The 26,712-nt window shown below is 40.2% G+C and overlaps 1 protein-coding gene and 2 non-coding genes across 4 annotated transcripts in view; all 3 read left to right on the forward strand.

The window, feature by feature from the left end:
• Nucleotides 1-3,930: 3,930 nt before the first annotated feature.
• The window catches only part of LOC121323000 (autophagy-related protein 16-1-like), a 32,980-nt gene continuing 10,198 nt past the window's right edge, over nucleotides 3,931-26,712 (forward strand). The window contains exons 1-13 of one of the 2 annotated variants that reach the window (XM_041263703.1): nucleotides 3,931-4,049; nucleotides 4,808-4,901; nucleotides 7,711-7,816; nucleotides 9,698-9,771; nucleotides 11,732-11,983; nucleotides 12,815-12,880; nucleotides 16,250-16,336; nucleotides 20,061-20,117; nucleotides 20,451-20,498; nucleotides 21,692-21,794; nucleotides 23,003-23,108; nucleotides 25,664-25,734; nucleotides 26,043-26,114. In XM_041263703.1, coding sequence (XP_041119637.1) covers nucleotides 3,938-4,049; nucleotides 4,808-4,901; nucleotides 7,711-7,816; nucleotides 9,698-9,771; nucleotides 11,732-11,983; nucleotides 12,815-12,880; nucleotides 16,250-16,336; nucleotides 20,061-20,117; nucleotides 20,451-20,498; nucleotides 21,692-21,794; nucleotides 23,003-23,108; nucleotides 25,664-25,734; nucleotides 26,043-26,114 — 1,248 coding nt within the window. In that variant the 5' untranslated portion in view covers nucleotides 3,931-3,937. The remainder of the gene's footprint in view (nucleotides 4,050-4,807; nucleotides 4,902-7,710; nucleotides 7,817-9,697; nucleotides 9,772-11,731; nucleotides 11,984-12,814; nucleotides 12,881-16,249; nucleotides 16,337-20,060; nucleotides 20,118-20,450; nucleotides 20,499-21,691; nucleotides 21,795-23,002; nucleotides 23,109-25,663; nucleotides 25,735-26,042; nucleotides 26,115-26,712) is intronic. The other variant, XM_041263704.1, reaches the window with a different exon arrangement.
• Nucleotides 21,955-22,219, forward strand: LOC121323725. The gene has a single exon (XR_005951167.1).
• LOC121323724 lies at nucleotides 23,249-23,513 on the forward strand. The gene has a single exon (XR_005951166.1).

The raw sequence follows: 26,712 nt of genomic DNA on the forward strand, positions 1-26,712 counted from the left end.
TATTTCAGTTTTTTACTTTTCTTAAAAATATTTCCCAACATAAAACCAATGTCACCTTACAGTTTAAGTGTTTTAAAATAAAATATTGAACAGAACGAAATTTCAATGTACCATTTGTAATTCAGTAATATGAGAAAATTGGTCAGGGCTCTGAAAACTTTTGCAAGCCACTGTATATATATGACAGCATGTGTGAATCTGACAATTTAGTTGTGTTCGAGAAGCAGTTCAGTTAGTACGCCATGTGTGAGTTAGGTCTTTGCTTTGATTCATCTTTTATTTCTGTAAAATACACTGAACAAAAATATAAACGTAACATGCAACAATTTCAAAGATTTTACTGAGTTACAGTTCATATAAGGAAATCAGTCAATTGAAATAAATTCATTAGGCCCTAATCTATAGATTTCACATGACTGGGAATATGGATATGCATCTGTTGGTCACAGATACCTTAAAAAAAGGTAGGGGCGTGGATCCGAAAACCAGTCAGTATCTGGTGTGACCACCATTTGCCTCATGCAGCGTGACACATCTCCTTCACATAGAGTTGATCAGGCTGTTGATTGTGGCCTGTGGAATGTTGTCCCACTCCTCTTCAATGGCTGTGCAAATGTGAGGATATTGGCGGGAACTGGAAGACGCTGTCGTACACGTCGATCCAGAGCATCCCAAACGTGCTCAATGGGTGACATGTCTGGTGAGGATGCAGGCCATGGAAGAACTGGGACATTTTCAGCTTCCAGGAATTATGTACAGATCCTTGTGACATGGGGCCGTGCATTATCATGCTGAAACATGAGGTGATGGCGGCAGATGAATGGCACGACACTGGGCCTCAGGATCTTGTCACGGTATCTCTATGCATTCAAATTGCCATCGATAAAATGCAATTGTGTTCGTTGTCCGTAGCTTACACCTGCCCATACCATAACCCCACCGTCACCCTGGGGCACTCTGTTCACAACGTTGACATCAGCAAACCGCTCGCCCACACGACACCATACACGCTGTCTGCCATCTGCCCGGTACAGTTGAAACCAGGTTTCACCCGTGAAGAGCACACTTCTCCAGCGTGCCAGTGGCCATCGAAGGTGAGCATTTGTCCACTGAAGTCAGTTACGATGCCGAACTGCAGTCAGGTCAAGACCCTGGTGAAGACGACGAGCACGCAGATGAGCATCCCTGAGACGGTTTCTGACAATTTGTGCAGAAATTCTTCGGTTGTGCAAACCCACAGTTTCATCAGCTGTCCGAGTGGCTGGTCTCAGACGATCCCGCAGGTGAAGAAGCCGGATTGCGGTTGTGAGAGAGGTTGGATATACTGCCAAATTCTCTAAAATGACGTTGGAGGGGGCTTATGGTAGAGAAATGAACATTCAATTCTCTGGCAACAGCTCTGGTGGACATTCCTGCAGTCAGTACGCCAGTTGCACGCTCCCTCAAAACTTGAGACATCTGTGGCATTCTGTTGTGTGACAAAACTGCACATTTTAGAGTGGCCTTTTATTGTCCCCAGCACAAGGTGCACCTGTGTAATGATCATGCTGTTTAATCAGATTTTTGATATGCCACACCTGTCAGGTGGATGGATTATCTTGGCAAAGGAGAAATGCTCACTAACAGGGATTTAAACAAATTTGTGCACAAAATTTGAGAGAAATAAATTTTTTGTGCGTATGGAAAATTTCTGGGATCTTTTATTTCAGCTCATGAAACATGGGACCAACACTTTACATGTTGCGTTCATATTTTTGTTCAGTGTAATTAATGGCATGTGCTATGAAAACTTCAATTCTTGTGTCTGGGTCTGTTTAAAAGGGGCTACGAATCCCTTAAAACAAGTACAATCATTTACTATACACACACACACACACACACACACACACATAAGCGATAGAGCCTGTCAATGTGGGTAGATGACCGCGACTGGAGTTATATGTCCCGAGTCGAAACAAACTTGAGCCCCTTGCATAGTAATGCTTTCTGTGAATCTGAATCTAAATGAAGTACTGTGTCCACTTCATGACCCATAGTGATCTCCTCTCTGTTAGTTGTATCTTTGATATTCTTGCTGTTGTGCACCCAACTGTTAGCTGCTTCTTCATAATATTATTTGATGCTTTTCCTACATCCCTATTCTGCATTCCCTTCTTTTTGTGTGTATGCATTTTGTATTTTATCATGATTCTGATTCCTTGTTGTTAATTTATTTGATATGTATCTATTGCTATTACATTTAAGAATAATTAATTAAAAATGATTATTTTTATATAACAGATGAATTGGTTCTCCATTACATGGAACTGAAGTTTCTGTTCCTTCCTATTTAAAGCATTCCTGGCCTATAACATTTAAGTAAACATGCACCATCGTAGCCAGGGTTGCATACTATTTTTACACAAACTCGCCCGCTTCTTCCTGAAAATCCGCCCAATCAGGAATGAAAATTGTGATACCTAGTTAGGGTATCTGCATCCACTCCTAATACCAATGTAGCGATCTCGATAAGGCAAGCAGGCGCATCACACTGGGCGAGGAAAGCCACACACAGGCGGTAACTTCCTTTGAATTTGAAAGTGTACCAACAAGTACTTCCTGCGTTAACTGTTATTCAGTAGTACGTATTGTGGTCGACTGAATTTCAGGCTTTTGTTTTAATTCCACATAATGGAATGTACGTCATAGTCACGGATTCGACTGAGTGTCATTGTTACAGTGTTTAGCAACATTGATGTCAACACTAAGGGTTATGAATTATAGCTTAGCATTTTGCTTAAAAATATAGTTAATACTTTAAAACTATTAATTGAAACTTTTGATCCAAATGTAATACCCGCACAAATGCCCCAAAATTAGGCACACGCCCAAAGCCATTAATGTACGGCGGATCATTCAAAAAGCGCTTGAAACCAGCTCGCAGACTGATCTGGAAGTGCTGTACTTTCTCTACATCTTTATTTCTAATGGAAGCATAAAATTCCCTAAGCAGCCTGTTAGCTCAGAGTAAAATAAGCCTGGGGGCACAGTGCCCTGGAGGGGGGGGGGAAAGCAAGTGATCTCGCTCGGAGCTAACGATCGCAGTTCCCTGACAGGGACTGTCGTGAGTATATACACGACTATATGTGCCTAAGATTACGTTGTCTTTAATACCCTTCTTTACTATGGATATAATTAATATTATAAAGTTCAATTTCAATATTGAAACATTTGATTCAGCTAATTAAGTCGTCGATTTTACGTTTTCAGGAACTTCATAAACAGGCGCTGTAGTGACGGGGTATTTTGTCCGGCTACACATCACGCTATCCCGGGCCCCTCAAGGCGCAGAGTTGCGTACTTGGCGTGAACAAGAACTTCTTATACAGTCACAGTGAAAAAAAACAAAACAAGCACTAAGTTTGTAATGAATAGACACATGCGTGACCAAGTGACCTGATATTCGCATGAAGCCTCAGTTCGCATTAATAGGAGCAGTTGTTTTATTATGGAGTAAGTATCTAGTCAGGGCACTAACAATAGATAACCGTACATCGATGAGAGGATTAATGCTCCCTGGCACCCAAAATCTTCAACAGGGATCCGTGGATGATTATGGTATAGCCCTATATATATATATATATATATATATTATATATATATATATATATATATATATATTTATAATACATTTATACTATTGATACTAGTCATATGGTACAGGTAGTTACTACAAATGCTACCACGGTGACATGGCTGAAATCGTGTGGGAGGAGTCGAGGAATTAATTGACAAATACTGTAATATTGCCAAAATACCATTTAAATATTCAGATTATTTCTAAAATTGTGTTTAAGTTTTTGCTGTTTTCGTTGTTATATCTCGCACTCATTACTAATACAGACCTGATTTGGTTTGTTACTTCCTGAGTTCTGTTGTTGTATTTTCAGATAAAAAAATGTCTGGGGTAGAATGCCGGACTGAGTGCACCTGGAAGAGACACATAGCAGAGCAGTTGAAGCAAAGAGACCGGGTTCAGAGACAGGCTTTTGAGGAGATTATACACCAATGTAGGTTCCAGGTTTTACTATGGTTCAGTATTCTGTTATCACTACCCAAAACACTCTTCTAGAACACTTTCTGAGTGGCACTTTCCCACAGGAAAACTTTGCTTTTTGATACTATGGTCCATTTTTTCAAAAGTATATTTTAGTCATTAACTTCTATTTTTTGAAAGGAGAAAAACTTCTTTTGGCTTTGGGAAAAGTAGCATCTAATATTGAATTAGTGTCACTGGAGGTCTCTTAAGAATTCTCATGTTGATTGTTTCTTAGTCTGACCTGCTACGTTGGAAATATGGCCCAATGCAGCTTACTGTGCATCTCGGAGTCACCCCTCTGCATTCTTAATATATCAGTTTATGACGATCAAATGACTGAATGCACTTGCAAGAGACATAGCAGACCAGCTGAAGCAAAGACCAAACAGCAGCAGAAATGTTCTTTCAAACAAAGCATGCTTGATTTATGCTTTGAAATAATGTGTGTTTGTTTTTTTTTTAAATCCCTTCTCTTGGCAGTTTGTGCTACTAGTTTCTCTGCAGTTGCTTTCTGTGATTTATGCAATGCTAATCAATAGCATACTGTTTATCAAGAATATCCAAGTATAGTTAAACAACTTGTCTCACAATTTAGAGCGTATAGCTTCCCTGTAAGAAGACTGGGGAATTATAGTAGAAACTTGGACACAGTGGTTAAATCTGTGAATAGCCAAGGAAACTTGTGCACAAATAACCAGATTGATTAACCCCTTCCTCTCTCACCTGTAGATAATAGACTGCTGGAAAAGTCTGAGCTGCAAGCTGTTCTTTCAGAGAGGCTTCAGACTGATAAATTTGACAGCCACAGCAGACATGACCTCAGGTATGCAACCCACAGTCTGCATTGCACCGTCAGTTTTCATCTGTTCAGAGGAAGACCGCATATCTTCCTGAATGGGTACTTGGCTTCTCTGCTGAGAATTGCATGTATGTTAGACAGTTGAATAAAGGCAGGGTAGAATATAGTGGGAGGGCAAGGGGCCATTAGAACATAAGACAAAGTACAACCATGAGATGACCATTCAACCCATCAATGCTCATCCTGTGCTTAGTAGCTGATAGATCTCCAAACTTTGTCACAATGTGTCTTATTTTTTTAAATTACACTTTTTTACTATATTAGGGGGTTCGTTGTATAAAGTATTCGTCTGAAAACACAACTTTATGATCATTAATTTTTATATTCATGACCACATGTTGTAAAACAAATAGAGCAGCTTTACAGATGTGAAATGTGATCAAATTCAGTTTCATTGTTTTGTTACAGACACGTGACAATTGCAGACTAAAGCTGAAAAAAAAGTGCAGGGTGCCAGCAGAAAAAAAGTCTGGTGGTATTTATTCATATTCTGTTCTCAAACTCAAATAATCCAGTCAAAGGCATGTGTGTGCAGAGCGCGAAATTGATGCAGTGCCCAAGCTACTTGCCTCAATGCCTCTCAAATTTAAAAAAAACATACATCAAAAGTTGTCTGTAAGCCCGCCCGTCGTTGTCGCCAGTGTCCCTCAGCACCATCTACAACCCTTTCACAAACTTGCTCAGCGTCAGCTGGCTTGTTTTGTCACAATGCAATTGTGAGATTATGAGATGAGATTAGACAGAATGAAATTTAATTGTGACAGAACGGGCATAAATTGCGTGTGGTGTTTAGATGTTGGTGTACGGGATATAAATCGGTCTGTGTAGCACGAGTGATTTAAAATGTATAGTTGTATTTAGGCACGGGGGTTGCATAATCACTTCACATGCAGATCAAGTATGTGAGCACGGGACTGCACAAATTAGTTCACGTGCCAGGATTCAAGTGAATAGTTAATTGGCAATTTAATCCCGGCACAAAAGTATATATAGATGCACATTTTACTCACTTGGGGTGTTCGGTGAGTGGAGAACGGATGTGGAGAGGAGAATTAAAAACTAAAAGAAAGTAAATATAACAATTGCTTTAACGCGCTGTGTTTGTTTGTCTGTTCGTCCACTGTTTGTTTGGTGTTAGTCTGTTTTGTTTGTCTATTTATTTTGGCCCAAAGTGCCGTGTGTTGTTTTTTGTTTAACTCTTTTGTTTGTCTAATAAACGCCCTGAGCGCCGCAGTGTCTGTTTCACTTGACAGTACTGCATGTCTGCGTACTCCTTTCTGGCCTGATGTCACCCCGATGTGGCTGTAGGGCAAGTAACTATGACATGGTTCAAGTAGCAGCTCCCTGGGTTATGAAATGAGTAGGAGAGATAACATAACAGTGAACGAAACACAACCTTGAGCAGTGCATCTATTGTAATTTGTGTGCCCACTTAATCGATTGCTATTTTGAGACTTAACTGAGAGCCCTAAGAAGTATAAATATGTCTTTACAGTGTTACATTATTTCCGTATGCGCCTTTTATTTGACATATTAATAAATGATAATCATTCTAATAATTTGTTAATTGGAAAACCAAATTGGAGTAATAACAAGCATTCAAGGACCTTTGGCTTCTATGTTTGGGGTTTCATATATATATATATATATATATATATATATATATATATATATATATATATATATATATACACACACACACACACACACACACACACACACACACACACAGTGCCTTGCAAAAGTATTCACCCCTGACCAATTCTCTCATATTACCAAATTACAAATGGTACATTGAAATTTCTTTCTGTTTGATATTTTATTTTTAAACACTGAAACTCAGAATCAATTATTGTAAGGTGACACTGGTTTTATGTTGGGAAATATTTTTAAGAAAAATAAAAAAATGAAATATCTTGATTGCATAAGTATTCAACCCCTGTGCTGTGGAAGCTCCCAGTTTGCACCGATGAAATAAATTGCCCTTACGAGGACAAAATTACCTTACCATTGGCCTCCATCTGTGAACCATTAAAGTTTCTGTCACATTTTCTGGATAAAAATCCCACTGTTGAAGGATCATTGGTAAGGCTGTGAATCTGAAGGAAAATTAAGAAAATATACTGCTACTTCAGGTATGACAGCTGCATTGTACTCTGGAGCGTATGAGCTCTGCGCCTGCATCCAGGAGCTGTGTTGTAAACGCAGACAAGTTCCATTGAATACTATTGTGTAAACACGTATAAACTGGTACATGCAAGCCTGTAAACCAAATTTTTTTATACAAATCCACAATCATAGCAATCTTTGTCTCGTAGTCTACAAACAAAGGCTTGAAATTAAAAAAAAAATGTGTGCTAGAGGAGGAGGAGGCATGTCTTCCGTTATATTAAAAAGAAAAGACATGTATTGTAATGCATGGGTCAGATTGACCCACGTGATCGTTCTAGGTAGAACTGTTTATAACTTCATTTTGCGATTCTGGCTATCAAATGGCGTCATGATATTTAATTCATATATTTAGGAAAAGTCAAAAACGGACATACACACATGATTTAAAATGGAAGAGTAATTAACATTTTAAATAAAAAATGGGCCAAGTTGGCCACCATAGCGGTTCTAGTGTTAAATTACAAATGTGAACGGGGTTGCAGACCTAATATGTGGAGGCCCTGAGGTGACCCTGGGCCAGCACAGTAGTGTGAACGGGGTCTAGGCTCCAATGTGTTTCCTCTGTTTAAATGCACGTATTTCTTTGTGTTTGTATCTATAGCCCTGGTCATGATGGAGTGCGGAGTGAAGCCCTGTTACAGGAGATGGCCCAGATTAAGATCAAACACCAAGAGGAGCTGACAGAGCTGCACAAGAAGCGTGGGGAGGTTAGTGCCAGTCTACAGAAGAATGAGAATTTCCAGAGTAACCCCAGTCCCTCGGCTCGAACCTTGAGGACACACTGCCTATCAGTCCCTCTGTTCTAACATTGAGGATGCACTGCCTCCCAGTCACTCTGCTCTAACCCTGAGTCCACACTGCCTCCTAGTCACTCTTTTCAAACACTGAGTCCACACTGTCTCCTAGTCACTGCTCTAACCCTGAGTCCACACTGCCTCCTAGTCACTGCTCTAACCCTGAGTCCACACTGCCTCCTAGTCACTCGGCTCTAACCCTGAGTCCACACTGCCTCCTAGTCACTCGGCTCTAACCCTGAGTCCACACTGCCTCCTAGTCACTCTGCTCTAACCCTGAGTCCACACTGCCTCTGAGTCCACAGCCTCCCAGTCACTCTGCTCTAACCCAGAGTCCACACTGCCTCCTAGTCACTGCTCTAACCCTGAGTCCACACTGTCTCCTAGTCACTGCTCTAACCCTGAGTCCACACTGCCTCCTAGTCACTCTTTGCTCAAACCCTGAGTCCACACTGCCTCTGACCCGGAGTCACTGCCTCCCAGTCACTGCTCTACACCCTGAGAGTCCACACTCGGCTCTGACCCTGAGTCCACACTCCTCCTAGTCACTGCTCTAACCCTGAGTCCACACTGTCTCCTAGTCACTGCTCTGACCCTGAGTCCACACTACCTCCCAGTCACTCTGCTCTGACCCTGAGTCCACACTGCCTCCCAGTCACTCGGCTCCGAGTCCAACCCGGAGTCCACACTGCCTCCCAGTCACTCGGCTCTAACCCTGAGTCCACACTGCCTCCCAGTCACTCGGCTCTGACCCGGAGTCCACACTGCCTCCCAGTCACTCGGCTCTGACCCGGAGTCCACACTGCCTCCCAGTCACTCGGCTCTGACCCTGAGAGCTCTCCCCCATCACCATCGGACTCTGACCCCGAGTCCACCACTGCCCCCAGTCCTCGGCGCTGACCACGAGTCCACACTGCCTCCCAGTTCCACATCGGCTCTGACCCCGAGTCCCACATGCCACCCAAGTCGCTCTGACCCCGAGTCCACACTGCCTCCCAGTCACTCGGCTCTAACCCGGAGTCCACACTGCCTCCCAGTCACTCGGCTCTCAACCCCGAGTCCACACTGCCTCCCAGTCACTCGGCTCTGACCCCGAGTCCACACTGCCTCCCAGTCACTCGGCTCTAACCCCGAGTCCACACTGCCTCCCAGTCACTCGGCTCTAACCCCGAGTCCACACTGCCTCCCAGTCACTCGGCTCTAACCCCGAGTCCACACTGCCTCCCAGCCACTCGGCTCTGACCCCGAGTCCACACTGCCTCCCAGCCACTCGGCTCTGACCCCGAGTCCACACTGCCTCCCAGCCACTCGGCTCTGACCCCGAGTCCACACTGCCTCCCAGCCACTCGGCTCTGACCCCGAGTCCACACTGCCTCCCAGCCACTCGGCTCTGACCCCGAGTCCACACTGCCTCCCAGTCACTCGGCTCTGACCCCGAGTCCACACTGCCTCCCACACTGCTCTGACCCCGAGTCCACAGCCTCCCAGCCACTCGGCTCTGACCCCGAGTCCACACTGCCTCCCAGTCACTCGGCTCTGACCCCGAGTCCACACTGCCTCCCAGTCACTCGGCTCTAACCCCGAGTCCACACTGCCTCCCAGTCACTCGGCTCTAACCCCGAGTCCACACTGCCTCTTTCAAATGAGAGTAAATTGGATAAGCGTGACTGTTGTTAGCTTAACTGATGCCAATATGAACTAAATTAAAGCTTTTCAGTTAGAGAATATTTTCTTCTGACATTTCTGTGTTCTTAGTCTGATTTATATATGCTTTATTTAATAATTGTTTTTAAGCTGGCCCAGAGTGTCATTGAGTTGAATAACCAAATGCAACAGAAAGACAAGGAGATCCAGGCAAATGAAGCAAAGTGAGTACAAATTATCTTAAATGTGAGATCTATGAATTGGTGATTGGAGAATGTGGGTGGGTGGGCGAGTCTTTGTTTAAATGTAGTAATGATGTTTTCATGCACCTTTGCTATTTCTTATGGATTCCTATTCCTCCAAGTTCACTTTGTTGGCCCATTTGAGTTTGACAGAATAATACAGACAAATTTGTGAGTAGTAGTACAGGACATTATAAATATCTCACACACTACAGCTTGCAGTGTATAATATTAATGCATCTCTGGTGAAGTCTTTTTAATCTGGCTAAATTGACAAAAGTATCTAAATTACAGTGCAGAATCTTGTGATTCAGTAAAACTGTAGCTCTATTCATTAATAATTGTTTAGTCAAAGATGAAAATCATAGGTAAAAACATTTTTTTTGTGTCTGACCTGCTAAATTAAATTATTGTACTGATGAAATTAATTTGAAAGTAGACAGCAGCTTTTTACACATTATATGTTATATTTAGGCTTGCTACTATTCGATTTTTATTTTTTTTTGCCAAATTGACTATTAACATCGACCGTTTATTTTTGAAAGAGTTGACCTTTTTTTCGATCTTTATTTTTCAATTCAAGCAGAACATGGGTGAAATCGACCTTTGTGTTGCATATCATATTCGACATGCAACAAAACCATGGCTACCAACATTCTAATTGAAATAACGTTTGGTCACAGCGAAACTGTACCTTGTAGATAATAGATCCTACACAAATTTTAAAAAAGTCTCAAATAAACCGTAGAAAACGCAGCATATAAAGTGTATTACATAGACTTTAATAGCATACATTTACAACTAGAAACAATATGTACAGAACAAAAAATTAGATTTGAACAGAACTAACTTGCACTTATTCCGAGCTCCGCCCCTCACGTTAGGCACAGCTGGACTCACTGGAGGTAAGGCAGACGCCCGCTTCGTCCTGCCGCTCAGACTTCTGCCATCAGCCAGGGTGTTGTGCACAATACTCATAAAGTGTTTTCCTCTTGCGCCCCATTTTCAAATCAAACTAGTAACTGTCACCATATATACCTCTAATTGCAAACGCTTACCTATACCTCAACACGCTAATTTCAAAGTGGGCGCTTTGAATGACAAGCTGTAGCTGGCAAATGAAAGTGCACAGTCGGTCTGATGATTAACAGTCATTTAAACGAATGAGAGCATTCTATCGCTGCTTCAGCCAAAGCGATCTGTCAGGACAGGATGAAATGACTGACTGTGAAGCTACACATCCTATTCAGGAACACTGGTTTGACTGCCAGCGACCCCTAGCCATTCGGAGTGGAATGGAGACCGGACAGACAAGTATAAAAACTACAGAGACGGGATGGTTTTTTTAAATTATAATTTTTGGTAAGAAAAAAAAATAGCGAGTGGTTTTACCAATGTTTATCCTATATGAATTTATTTCAGTTTTTTCGGAATTCGATGCTTAACGAGCTTTACCGATTACAATCGAAAAGTAGCAAGCCTAGTTATATTTGAGCATCACCATGAGGGGAGCTTGTGTGATATTGCAAATCCGCCACTGCTGCCCTGTGAACTTTCAGGTGATAAAAATGTAATGCCTTGAGACATTGGCTTCATACTCCTTACACAGCTGTACTGTTCCCTCTGACAAATTCATCATGGATGTCGTACAAGAAAAATTAACATTTTATGACAGTTTATTTTACAAAACTGGTGCTGCCACAGTGTCACAGACTCCTATGAGAAACCATTTGAGTTAGTAATGTAAAAACTGCATGCTTAAATGCAATGAAGACCATGATTTTTACTTCCAAGCTTAGGGTTAAAATGTTGTTCTTTTGACGAGAGACACATTACACCTTGTTTTATCCATTGGACATATCCATGATGCAGTTCTGTCACATATCCAAATTAGTGTCATTTGTGCTTAGGAAACATTCACTCTTGTCCCTGTGCTGTGCAGGATGGCAGAGTTCCAGCAGCAAATCTCCCAGCTGGAGAGCGAGTGCAGAGAGTTGCGTTCGAACCTGCAGGACCTGGAGACGGCCAACCAGACCCTGAAAGACGAGTACGACGCCCTGCAGATCACCTTCAGCGCTTTGGAGGAGAAGCTGCGGCGCACCACCGAGGATAACCAGGAGCTCGTCTCCCGCTGGATGGCTGAGAAAGCACAGGAGGCCAACCAGCTCAACGCCGAGAACGAGAAGGACTGCAGGTGAACGTGGGGGCTGGTTGTTAGTCCTTACTTACTAGGGCCTACTTTTCAGTCCCTGAAGTTACATGGGAGAGCCGCCTTCAATGTTATAGGCTTTTCAAAGTTGACTGTGACAGCTTGGTCATTTCCCTTTGTTTGATTTTGTTTGCAATAATTCTGGGCTCTGTTGCTCCCATTTCTTTTTACCAATCTTTGAGCTTGTCTGGAGTGACTAATCATGTGACCGTGTGACTTCAACTCAGCTAACCCATCTACTCGAGATATAAAAAAGGTTATGTTGTCCCTTGACTTGAATGAAATGTGGAAGGCTGTTAGTCCCAGCTGTTAGTCACAGGCACTAGAAGGCACATCTCAGACCAAAGCGTCCTGCATCTGATATCTTGCTATTTAATTGTCTAAATTTTGAAAATAAGCCGCTTTTTTTTTTTTAACAGTGAAGAAGAATGCTGCACTGATTATAATCCTTATTGAAGCTCTAACTTCTAACAATTATAGCTCACAAAAGTCAAGATTTACTTGATTTAACTTCATAAGACACTGAAGTGCTAGATGTAGTAATACTATAAGATACTTTTTAAAATGACACCCATTTTGTATTTCTTATTGATGCCTGTTTTAAAATCTTGGCTTCCTATATGTTGTCCCATGTGGATTAGATTGTATTATTTAAATCATGGAGACCTACTAATGCAAGCAGACTTTGCATGAACGTTTGTTATAACAAGCTATTGAACAGACTAGATAGCAACATAGGAGGAAAATGTGCCATTTTTAAATACTGTTATATAATATAGCTCTTGTATTTAACTTTTTTGCTCTGTGCCCTTTCAGGAGAAGGCAAGCCAAGTTGCAGAAGGAACTGGCTGATGCAGCAAAGGAGCCCTTGCAATTGGACCTGTGAGTACAGCTTTCGCAGGATTTCCTGCTAACACTGCTGAAAGCCAGCCAACCAGCTCTCTCAGAGCAAAACTGTGTCTTCATGTTGTGGATGTTAAGTATTCCACTTTAAAAGAATAGCAGTAGCTTGACTCTGCCGTGTTCCCCTAAAAAATACTTTGAACGCCTAAGTTGCTCTGTAAAAATAGCAGGAACTATTAAGTCAGTTTATTTAGAGATCATTCATAGTAGCATTCATGAGATGTCATTCAAATGCCACTTGGAGACTGTGGGATCACACCAGTACATAATACTCTGAATGCATCAAGCTCTGTTTTAATAATCTGCATAGTAGCAGATCTAAATATAGCTGCCATTTTAAATTGAAATAGCCTCTAGCCACAAATACACTAATAGACTTCGCTGATGTAGAACTGCCTCTGAATAATTAATAGTCTGCTCTTCAGATATGTACAGATGTTATGGAAAGAATAGTTCCTTCTCATTAATCCCACCAAGACTCCTGTGTAATCCGAATCCCTGAGTAGATCATTGTTCTCTTTAGGAACAATAGGCAAAATATTTGTCAGGAACCTAAAAATGGTCTTTTTGCTGTACGTGTAGAATGATCGAGTGCGATAGGTGTTCATGTTACCTTACAAAAATCTTTGGGGAGAGGGGAAGCAGTCCGTATGCTACATGTACATTTTTCTGATGCAACTTGCATATTTAGCATGTATCTAGCGAACAAAACTTGATAAGGACTTATTTTAGCACAATTTAGTGGTCATTAATCATTTGGGGTCGTAGTAAGGCATTATTATTATTATTATTATTATTATTATTATTATTTCTTAGACGCCCTTATCCAGGGCGACTTAGTTGGTACAAAATATCACAATACAAAGTATCACATTACAGATAAGAGCAGTTATAAAGTACAGTAAAATCAGTAGAAAATAAGAAATAAGAGCAAAATAAAGAATACAATAATTACATTGAACAGTGAATTTGACAGACAGTTAAACTTCCAGTAAAAATATTTGCTTGTAAGAATAAAGCCTATTAATAGCTCATAGTAAGTACAATAAATGGATAAGAACAATTTCAAATAAGCAAAATCAAGTACAAGATACAGAAAACAGTTATAATTGAGAGCGGTAGTAGAATACAGCATAATATGGAGCAGTTCAGTGCCAGTATAAGATGATGTCTTTGTCATATTGTCACATTTTTACAAGTGGCTCAGGAAAAGGCTTATTAATAATTCAATTTTCTACATGCATTGAGTGCATATAGTTTGCATATATCACTGGATATAGTTTGTGGTGGTCTGTCATTGGACTTGCTACATTTCCTATTTAATGCCATTTTTAGAGTATATTAATTATTCAGGATGTCCTGAATTGCTATATTTTAATAAACAGAGACATGACCTTGGGTGGTGTTGATACTTCTAGAGATGGAAACATTCCAATATGTGTGTGTGTGTGTGTGTGTGTGTGTGTGTGTGTGTGTGTGTATATATATATATATATATATATATATATATATATATATATATATACACACACACACACACACACACACACACACACACACACACAGGTTTGGTAGCACACTCGTCAGGAACTTTTTTATCCAGTCATCTTATAATTAAAGAAAGTGGTTAACTCCATTTTTCATTGCAAATTAAAAGTGTCTCATTAAAACATTGCTGCAAAACAACGTGTTTCGATGCCAACTGTGTCTTCATCAGGTACAAGAGTAGCATTTGTGAGTTTGTGCTCGGAGAAGCCCTCGGACAATTGTTTTGTGTTTTATCCTTTTAAAAAAACATTTAAAAAATAAAAATAAAACACAAATTAAAATGTAATATTGATCTGATCAATTACTGTCAATTGAAAAGTTACACATTTGCATTTTTTTAAAATCCTTGTGCTGTGAAATGTTGAGAGACGCGATTTAATTTCTGCTAAAGGCGTGTTAATGGACCATTTACATTTGTAGATTTTCGAAAGGCGAGGTAGCCAGTTTCTGTTGTTATGGATTGCAGACCTGGTGAGGGTGAGAAGGGAGATTGTTATCATTGTATGGAAGTGTTAAGAGTGACAGACATGGCACAGAACACTGATGTTTCACATGCAATGATTGCAAATATCAACTTAAATCATTCTGAGAAAACTGAATGCTCTTCATGCATGGACACTAACCTAAGCAACAGGCACAAGATTTTAATTAGCAAGAACCTAAATATTACCCATTTACTGTATATGCAGAATGATGTTCATGCATGGACACTTTGGGTAAGCAGCCCATAAGAAGTTAGAATCCCCTGACCTTTGAAAAATATGGAAATACTTGTATTATAAAGTATGAATTATTTAAATTTCCAAAGTGCAAGAAAGGATGGATTTATGCAACATCAAAAAAAAAGTTTTAGTACCTCCCATGGAAGTTATAGTAAACCCCTGGAATGACAGAATGACTATAACAGTCACTACAAATCTTTTTGGTTCAGGAAAGTTGTCTATACTGATTTTTACTATGGTACTGTTGAAGATTTAAAAAAAAAAAAAAAAAAAAAAAAAAGCTTTATCAACTACATCAAAATTAAATCAAGGTATAAGAAAAAATCTAAACAAAACAACCACCTTACAGTACTAGTTCTCAAAATTCATGAACTCACATTTATGACTAAATCTTTAAAAGATAACCAGACAAAATTAGAAAGATATGTTTTCATCATAAGACATTTAAATTTATTTAGTATTTTAGTTGCGTAGTGCATTAATATATTGTGATAGATCAACTATACAATTACGCAGAGAGGTTTGGATTTCACTAACTAATTTGTGTGTAAAGCGTAACAAAATAATACACATAGTTCACATATTACTTTCCTAAACTTACACACTGTAACCTTAAGATCTAAAAATAAATATTTCTGCAGTGTTTTTTAAAATAAAGATGTCCAAAACTTCTTAACAATCTTTCAGGTCTCTCTTTGTATTAGCGGTCGCACTACTGAGATGCTCCTGTGGTGGCCTTGCAGGCATAAAGTGCAAGTGAATAAATCTTGCAGGAAACTAATGTGTCTGAGATGCACAATGCACATGTTGTAAAGGAGCAATTTTCATCTGTATGTACAACCGTGTTAACTTGGTACCAAACTGTGCTGTTAATTTATCTACAGGGTGGCTAATTAACACTTTCAACAAGCCCTGCACAACTGATTGGTTGACTAATGCTCCTCCCTACAATGTGTCGAAAACATTAACTGCTCATTGGCTAAGCAAAGTTGCCCATTCCAGTCAATACGAATAACTGCTGCTCCTCTGGTTATGGAAGCTCTGTGGCTGATCAGTGCAGCTTGTGCTCACTCCACAGGGATGATGACATTGAGGTCCTGTCCGATGATACTGCTGAGCCCGGGGGGGAGACATCACCTGGGAAGACCATCACCCGCACACCCAGGTAAGGGCTGCATGCAAACCCACCACAGTGTTTATAGAACTCTAGAAATAGGGAGTGAAAGGGTTAGTTTGACAAAGATCAATTTCAAGGTCTTTTGTCTTTTTTGTTCTTCGCCAGATTTTTGGTTTTATTCATATAAAACTGTTTCTTGTATTACAGTTACAGTGGCATCTCGGTGCAGGGGCCGATGGCTAAACCTTTTTATCTGCCCTTAAATGCTTTTACTTAATGAACCAGAACTGTGCTCAGCATTCTGTTATTGGCACTGTATAAGAAGGGGTTCTGATCATGCCAGATTTGTACCCCCAAATTGAATTCTTTTTTAAATCAGGGTTAAAAAAATGAGTAACCTGACCAATCTGTTAATTAATGTTTTGCAGTTATTCTAGATAGTGTTGTAACCCAAACAGTAAAGAAAAAATAAATAGGTTTACAGAAACACAATAGGGATTTAGCAGTACACTAGTGTCACAATACGATACATTTTATTGCCTTGATGGTCATTTAATGATGGAATATTTTGTTAAAAAACTAAAAATGAATATAGGGAGAGCATGTATTCATACCAACTACAAAACACACTTACTGTTCAACAAAGAACCGTTTGGTGAAATAAGTGAATATGTTGTACTTTTGGGACTGAGGATCTGTGGTGCACTGTATTGCAATTGCGATACATATTGGAATTCAGTGCTGAATGATGCTGATGTTGATTTTTTGCTACCAAAATAAATCTTTATGAACTCTGCTTTTTGTAATTCTTGTGGAATTAGAATGTAATTTGACAAATTAAACTCTCACATGAAATGCCGTAACTCTTTTTTGTTGGATCCTCTGAAGTACATGCATGTGCTCCCAATTTGAAAATAGAAATAGTGCTGGTTTGAAAGCTATTTAAAATTCTTAAACATTGATTTTAAATGTAATTTAATTATTACAAATAATACATTTTGTTTTCATTTTATATTAAGTATGTTTTTCAAAAATGCATCCCATGACTGTGGCCATAAACACAGGTTTTAAGCTACTTTATATATCGGTCAGTGCAGAGACCCAGGGTTTTGAATAAACGACTGACCTTGCTTTTAATATTTAGTATATATATTACAACAGCATAAATAAGTGCTAAATGTTTATTTAAAATAAAGTACTGGTAAGTTATGTTATAAACTATTTATGTATCTGCATTGCTTGTTTTTTTTTCTCACAACTTACAGTACTAGAACCACTCTTTTTTTTTTTTTTTTTTTTTTAATCTGATGAGGTCAAATGCGGGAGATCTTATTACACAAGATATTGAATCTTGTGTAATATTATATACACAATATAATATAACTGTTGGCAGATTAGTCTTTAAAAAATTAATGTAAAAACAATTAACATTAATCTGATAAGTTCTTAAATTGGTGATGAATAAAAAAATAACTTGTTTGTGTGATTCGTAATTTTATTGGATGCAGAGCTCCAGAAAAAAGACGTGATACAGGGCATGGTGGAGATTGAAGACAGGGAGGATGTGATGTACTATACAGGGCATGGTGGAGATTGAAGACAGGGAGGATGTGATGTACTATACAGGGCATGGTGGGGATTGAAGACAGGGAGGATGTGATGTACTATACAGGGCATGGTGGGGATTGAAGACAGGGGGAGGATGTGATATACTATACAGGGCATCGTGGGGATTGAAGACAGGGGGAGGATGTGATGTACTATACAGGGCATGGTGGTGATTGAAGACAGGGAGGATGTGATGTACTATACAGGGCATGGTGGGGATTGAAGACAGGGAGGATGTGATACAGGGCATGGTGGGGATTACTATACAGGGCATGGTGGTGATTGAAGACAGGGAGGATGTGATATACTATACAGGGCATCGTGGGGATTGAAGACAGGGGGAGGATGTGATGTACTATACAGGGCATGGTGGGGATTGAAGACAGGGAGGATGTGATGTACTATACAGGGCATGGTGGGGATTGAAGACAGGGAGGATGTGATGTACTATACAGGGCTGGGGATTGAAGACAGGGCATGGTGGGGATTGAAGACAGGGAGGATGTGATATACTAGACAGGGCATCGTGGGGATTGAAGACAGGGGGAGGATGTGATGTACTATACAGGGCATGGTGGGGATTGAAGACAGGGAGGATGTGATGTACTATACAGGGCATGGTGGGGATTGAAGACAGGGAGGATGTGATGTACTATACAGGGCATGGTGGATTGAAGACAGGGAGGATTGACAGACAGGGAGGATGTGATGTACTATACAGGGCATGGTGGGGATTGAAGACAGGGAGGATGTGATGTACTATACAGGGCATGGTGGGGATTGAAGACAGGGGGAGGATGTGATGTACTATACAGGGCATGGTGGGGATTGAAGACAGGGAGGATGTGATGTACTATACAGGGCATGGTGGGGATTGAAGACAGGGAGGATGTGATGTACTAGACAGGGCATGGTGGGGATTGAAGACAGGGAGGATGTGATGTACTATACAGGGCATGGTGGTGATTGAAGACAGGGGGAGGATGTGATATACTATACAGGGCATCGTGGGGATTGAAGACAGGGAGGATGTGATGTACTATACAGGGCATGGTGGGGATTGAAGACAGGGAGGATGTGATGTACTAGACAGGGCATGGTGGGGATTGAAGACAGGGAGGATGTGATGTACTAGACAGGGCATCGTGGGGATTGAAGACAGGGAGGATGTGATGTACTAGACAGGGCATCGTGGGGATTGAAGTTCTGCACTGAAGATGACCTCATAATCAAAACGAATAGAAAAAAAAACATGCATGATAAAAAATAGCCAAAAAGAACCAAACCACTAGATGCTTTCAAAACAAGCTAAATGTGGCTGGAAAAACTCAAGTTCGGCAGCACTGATCAAGGGGGAGTAGCTTAAAAGTCACATGCGGACCCATGTATTACCCATTAAATGTTATCTCAAGTTCAGTGTACAAATAAAACGTGAATTTGTATAATTTGTTCTAGAAAAATCAATATTTAAGTTGATTTTCCACTACTTGAAGATGTAGGACTACACCGCTGTGTGTAAGGTTGGTGGTATCGCCAGCATATTTTACTTCAGCCTTGCATAAACAACATACTGCGATGTTTGATGCTATACAGCCATCCTTATTAAATTTTGTTTTTTTATCAGGAAATGATTCCACACATGACATTGCTTTGCAGAATTTACGCAGCTCAAAATCTCTGTTTGCTTCCGACATATTTTCTTTTGTGTTTGCACTGCTCGCATTACGAGTTCTCGAGGGAAGTGATTAACTTGTGAGATAATAGCCGACATTTTCCAGTAGACATTTCCCTGAATCATTTCAACCAAAAATACTGTTATTGTTGTTCAAATACTGGTTATTATATTGCCTGATGAATATCGCAATATACCAGTATATCGGTATTATCATGCACCCCTACAAAAGGTACACATTGTTATTACAATACCATATATCTTGTAAAGAAAGTATCTCGATTCATTAATACACAATTAATTGTTACACAACTAATAAATAACCAGAGAGGGATATTGTAAAAAAATAATCCTGTTCTTTGGTGTTTGATACATTTTTTTTTTTTTTTTTATTAACCCTACCTGTTAACCCTAATCCAGTCATTGCCTAACACAGCCTATACTGGAAGTACTGGTATCCAATCAAAGTCTTTTCTTTCTCTGTTTTGCTAGTAAACGTGCCTCCCAGCCACCCGGAGGCCTTCTGGACTCCATCAGTAATATCTTTGGGTAGGTTAGCACAGTTTATTTTCTTTAAGATTACATTTTAAATGTTCTTTCACGTGATGATTCAGTCCCGCCCACGGTGATATGATTCTTGTTTCTCTTCCCATTCCTTTTTTTTTTTTTTTTTTAAATGTCAACTCAACAACCTGACTTCCTGTATCTTCAACCCAACTTCCTGTGTCTGCTCCTGAATTCTTGTTCTTCAACTTCCTGTACCTTCAATCTGCCCTCCTATGTCTTCAACTCCATTTCCTCTTTACTTTTTGTCTGTGTTAATCTTCCCAACCCCAATACCCCTACTTTTTCATTGGAATTTTTTGTCACCTGTGTCGGCAGCCTCTCTGAGTCTCCAATTCTTGGACATCGCATCCCTGTTATCACAAGGTGAAGCTTTAGCAAAGAACCAAGTTTGTATGTGTATGTTGTAGTGCCTGGTTTCCCTGTGTAAACATATTTACATTAACAAACTTAACAGCATAAAACACAATCAGAAAGCAGTTACACACAACAGGGTGTTCAGATATGGTCCACTGTGGGGGGTGGTGTTCAGCACGAGGCGAAGCCAAAACGTGTTAGCCAATTAGATTCCTCCTTTTATTCTTGTCTTTTTGTACCTGTAAGCCAGCCAGGCTGCTCACTAGTTAAGGAAATTATTTCAAAATGAGAAATACCTCTGCTCCAAACACAGGCTCTGGGAGAGTGTTTATTTTCCCTTTTTTGGTTTTAATTGCTGCTCATTAGATGTTTGAGCCGTTTGACTACAAAATCGCATCAAGGTCCCCTTCTGTCAAAAGGTCTTGGATTCATACTAAAGTGTACTATATAACATGTAGAATACAGTGAACACCATAGGTATCACTTTAACTTACTGGGGACCAGAGCTTAGAAATCATGCAACTGGAAACAAATGCGTTGAAGTGCAATGCAATTAGCGAAGGTTCAGTCTTTTATCAGATACAGAATGGGACTAAGTGAGCAGCATCACTTGTACGCTAATGGTATATAGCCTTAGAATGAGGGCCGAGTAAGCAGCCACCTTGTATCAGGTACACCAGATTGAGGAACAGAGAGAGACACTTAACATTTAGGTGAATATCCTCATATCAGAGGCAGTGATCAAATTGATCAGTGTTTCCCATCCTGGAGTTTGGGGGGATGCAAGTAAACAAATCAGCTGATTTAGTTTGAAAGCAAAATGTACCCTTCTTGCATGTTGGTCTTCAAATACACTGTCGTGGGGGTTATTGTCAGTAAATGATTCAAGGATTTTGAGTACAAAAGTTTAAATCTGCTTTCTCTTTTGATTTTACGTTAAGTGAATGCTCAGTTTTGCCCTGTTTAGTGTTTAGGTAGTGTGTGCGTAAGGGGGTGCTGTGTTCTGAAGTTGTTGAAACACTGAAGTAGATAATACTCCCTGTGTAAAAGTGAAGTGATGTCCATCAGCTGGACAGTTGCAAAATGTGTATGTTGTGTAATGTAACAGAGGAATTTAATCGTTATTGTGGTAAATAGTTAGATTTCTATAAAACCTGTAGTGATTTTTATTTTGTAATTGAATTTTTTCCCTTGGTGTGTAGGCGTCGATCTGTCAATTCTTATGGCAGCTCCCCTGAAAGCACAGAGGTACACACAGGAGTGTGTACGGAGGTCCGTGTGCCCACCACTGCTCTGCATGTATTTGTGAGTATCTGCCTTTAACAAGAATATGTGAAGGAAGGTTAAGTGCATGAAGAAGGGGCATCTGTTTTGATTACTGTAGTAGAATAGTATAACCCCAAAACTTAGCGTATAGATCTAAAGACGTGTATATCATTTGATATGATAGATTGATAGCTGAGGAGGTCCGTGATGTGATGTAAAAGGTCTGATTCGCACGTCCCCACCCTGTAGCTCCTGGTTCCCAGCAGCCCCTGCTTTCTCCCATCATGCTCTAGTTGTGCACTGATGGGCTCAGGGGCTCCTGACAGATAGGATGGCGTCTTGGTCCGTGTCTCCGAGAGACCAAGGAGCCATGGCAGTGACAGACATCCAATACAGCCAATCAGCAAGGAACACACAGGGCCTGGGCAGGGGCTTGTGTGTGATCTCAAGTTTAAGCTGAGACCTCAGTTTTTTTTGAGCAAAAAAACAAAAAAAGATTTGTTGGGATACTGTCCAATTGAAATCTCTTAACAGCTACTTTCAAAGACCACATTTAGCACAAATTTTGGTGTACCTCTGGCAACAGTAGGAAGTGCAATATTAATAATAATCAGGGTCTTTGAAACCAGCCATAAAAGATGTGTGACTAATGTTTATATTGCTAAAAGTTTGGGTAAAAATCTAAAAAAGCAGCAGTAGTGGTGTCTCATATCTAAAGATAGAACCTTTACACGTTTATGAAATGTGTTGGATTGGCAATACTAAATAGTGGAGTCCTGTATTTACAGAGCTGGAACTTCATAAAGCAAGGCCAAATAAGCTTCTCCCACAAAACCTTGTGAGACCATCCTTACAGCGTGATAAGAGAGTCTCTCTCTGTGCTAATCCCATACATGGCTACTGGTTTTGAGATCGTTGCCGGGGGGGCCCCGTGCCAGTTGTGTAGGGGTGTTTATTGATGTGGACTAACCACTGTCCACTGAGGTCAGTTCAAAACACATTTCACTTGCAAGCTAAACTAGATATAAACCTGGGCTTCTAGAAAAAAAGGCTAGACTGAGACATGTCTTGCCATTCTCTTCTGGAATGAGCGCATTTTGCAGAGGATACTCTAAGCACATACAGGCAGATGTAGCATGTGATCAGTTGATCCCTGAGCACCATTGAATTGGCTGCAAGACTACATGGGTCTGTTCAAGAATGTCGATAGGTTTTAACTTCTTTTTCTTCTTTGATTGTATTTCTAGGATGCCCATGATGGGGAAGTGAATGCAGTGAGATTCAGCCCGGGCTCTCGCCTCCTGGCAACGGGGGGTATGGACAGGAGAGTGAAACTATGGGAAATTGTTTTAGGTAACATGCTTTGATGCTAAAACTAACAGCCTGGCTGCCGCTGCTTCAGAGGAGAATAGACTGTTAGTTCGAATTAGATTTCTAGAAAGCCAAGTGATACATATACAGCTAGACAGCTGACTACCCAGCAGAGAACATGAGGTCAGTGATGTGATGTAAAAGGTCTGATTCGGAAGTCCCCTCCTTGTACCTCCTGGTTCCCAGCAGCCCCAGCTTTCTCCCATCGTGCTCTAGTTGTGCACTGATGGGCTCAGGGGCTCCTGACAGATAGGATGGCTTCTCGGTCCGTGTCTCCAAGAGACCAAGGAGCCACGGCAGTGACAGACATCCAATACAGCCAATCAGCAAGGAGCGCTCAGGGCCTGGGCAGGGGCTTGTGTGTGATCTCAAGTTTAAGCTGAGACCTCTTGTTCATTTTAATCAGGGTTGAAAGTATTATTCGGAGACTACCAAAATACTTAACTATGTAAACTCCCAAGAGCTGTTTCTGCTACCATAACAAACAGAATTAAAATTATATATATATAAAAAATAAAAAATACACTGTGCCTATCGAAAGTCTACACCCCCTTGAACTTTTTTCGCATTTTGTTGCGTCAGTGCCTCAGAGTTTCATGCATTTTAAATGATGATGTTTTTCCACTTATCTACAGACCATTCTTCACACTGTTAAATGGGAAAAAAGTTTTTATTGAGAAAGATTGTATATTAAAAATACAAAACTGAAAGATCATAATTGGATAAATCTCAACCCCCCTGCGTTAATACTTTTTGGAAGCACCTTTTTCAGAAGTTACAGCTGTGAATCTGTTTGGATAGGTCTCTACCAACTTTGCATACCTAGATTTGGCAATATTTGACCATTCCTCTTTACAAAACTATTCAAGCTCTTTGTCAAGTTCCTTGAGGAGCACTGATGGACCGCAATCTTCAAGTCATGCCACAAATTTTCGATTGGATTTAGGTCAGGGCTCTGACTGGGCCACTCAAGGACATTTACCTTTCTGTTCCTTAGCTACTCCAGTGTAGCTTTGGCTGTGTGCTTTGGGTCGTTGTCATGCTGAAAGGTGAACTTCCGTCCCAGTTTCAGCTTTCTTGCAGAGGGCAGCAGGTTTTCCTCAAGGACTTCTCTGTACTTTGCTCCTTTCATTTCCCCTTCTATCATGACAAGTGCTCCAGTCTCTGCTAATGAGATACATTGCCATAACATGATGCTGCCACCACCATGCTTCACAGTTGGGATGGTGTTCTTTGGTTGATGCGCTGTGTTGGATTTGCGCTAAACATAACTCTTTGCATCTAGGCCAAAAATTTTATTTTAGTTTTGTCAGACCACAAAACTTTCTGCCAGCTTTTTGCATACTTCAAATGGGATTCAAGGTGGGCTTTCTTGAGTAAAATACAGGCCAGATTTGTGGAGTGCTTGGGAAATTGTTGTCACATGCACACATTGACCAGTCTTGGCCATAAAAGCCTGTAGCTCTTGCAAAGTTGCCATTGGCCTCTTGGTAGCCTGGGTCAGGGTCTTGGTGATGCCACGCACCTTCCACTTCTTAATAATCATCTTGACTGCTCCGGGATATTCAAGGCCTTGGATATTTTTTTTATACCCATCCCCTGATCTGTACCTTTCAACAACTTTGTCCCGGAGTTCTTTTGAAAGTTCCTTGGTGCTCATGGTTGAGTCTTTGCTTTGAAATGCACTATCAAGCAGAGGGAACCTATAGCAACTGCTGAATTTGTCCTGAAATCATGTGAATCGCTACAGTTTAACACTGGTGGAGGCCGCTTAACTTGGTGTGTGATTTTGAAGGCCATTGGTTAAAACTGAGCTAATTTAGGATTGCTATTACAAGGGTGGTGGACACTTATCCAACCAAGCTATTTCGGTTTTTATTTTTAATTAATTTTCTACAAATTTCTAGAATTTTTTTTTTCACTTGGAAGTTGTGTGGTAGGATATGTAGATAAATGAAAAAAAAAACAAAACAAACTATTTTAATGCATCTTAATTCCAGCCTATAAGGCAACAAAAGGTGAACATTTTGCAAGGGGGTGTAGACTTTCTATAGGTGTGTGTGTGTGTGTGTCTATATATATATATATATATATATATATAATATATATATATATATATATATATATATATATATATATATAGATAGATAGATAGATAGATAGATAGATAGATAGATAGATAGATAGATAGATAGATAGATAGATAGATATAGATAGATAGATAGATAGATAGATAGATAGATAGATAGATAGATAGATAGATAGATAGATAGATAGATAGATAGATAGATAGATAGATAGATATCTCTTTTAAAGTAGTAACTTTGAGCAATAACTATTTTTATTTGTTTTAAATTGGCATAACTTTGGGAAAAGTAGGGATGGAAATAAAACTTCAGTTGCATACGTTACATTTAATCCACAGCCTTATTTACTCTTAGTTATGTTCCTGAAAAGTCATCAGTAAAGTTGAAGCTGCTGCTTGTGATATGCAGGCTTCAGTGTTCCCAATGTTCCTAACTTGACTCTCTGTTTAGGTCGTTGTGAACTGAAAGGAGCTCTCACAGGCAGCAATGCTGGAATCACCAGTATCGAGTTTGACAGCGCGGTGAGTTATAGATTGGAAAAGGCAGCCTTAAGCAGATTTGAACCAGGCTTGCATTGCAAACTTAGTCTCTTGTGTCTTTGCTGATTGTGGATTTGTTTTGTTTGTTTTGTGTAAACTACAGTTCAATTTAGAAATCTTTTCCCCATGATAACTAAACTGCATGTGTTTTCCATGTGTGAGTGACGGGAGGTGTTCGAGCAGGCTGACCCAATTTTGTACAATTGTTTAGTTTATAAAAGTCCACTGAGCAGCTGCATTGCTTGGACTTGCATGAATTCTTATCATTTTCTTTCTGCCCTCTTCCTCAGGGCTCCTACTTGCTTGCTGCCTCCAATGATTTTGCCAGCAGGATTTGGACAGTGGATGACTTCAGGCTGCGTGTAAGTACCCGCCACAGAGCTCAGAGTTACGGCTCGCCTGCATGTCATGTTAAATGTGTTTTGTGGCTTTGTGTTAGAAGCGATGAATGCCGAGGCCGTACGAAATGCATTTCAGTATGAAATAACATAAAGACCACCCTTTTTAAATAGTTTGTGTTCCATTTTGTAGAATTTAGATGTAACATCGACTAAATGAAAGTAAACCTGAGAGTCAACTGTTTGTTATGTGACGTGCAGTGCAGTTGGGCTGACAAGGATAGAAAATCTGTTTTAGAACATTTAAGAAATAGATTTTTAAAAACTCCATGCAGTTTCTAAATATAGCGCACAAACAGCAAAGTTTTAAACTCTCCGTTCACAAAAAGAGCACCAGACGTTCTGAAAGTGGCGGCTGTTTGACTATTTTTTACCTCAACTGTAAGACTCAAATCAGTAGTCATTTTACCCTTAATAGGTTTATGTATTTTCCCTACACTAAGAAAAAAATGACATGCATGATTATTTTAGTCTTCATTTAATCCTCCATGGAGGTTTATGAGTAACTAGAGGGGCTAGTTTTTCAAAACTTGAAATCTGGATAACAGTGATCCTGTATTTT

The sequence above is a fragment of the Polyodon spathula genome, chromosome 11 (assembly GCF_017654505.1).
Source record: "Polyodon spathula isolate WHYD16114869_AA chromosome 11, ASM1765450v1, whole genome shotgun sequence".
Lineage (NCBI taxonomy): Eukaryota > Metazoa > Chordata > Actinopteri > Acipenseriformes > Polyodontidae > Polyodon > Polyodon spathula.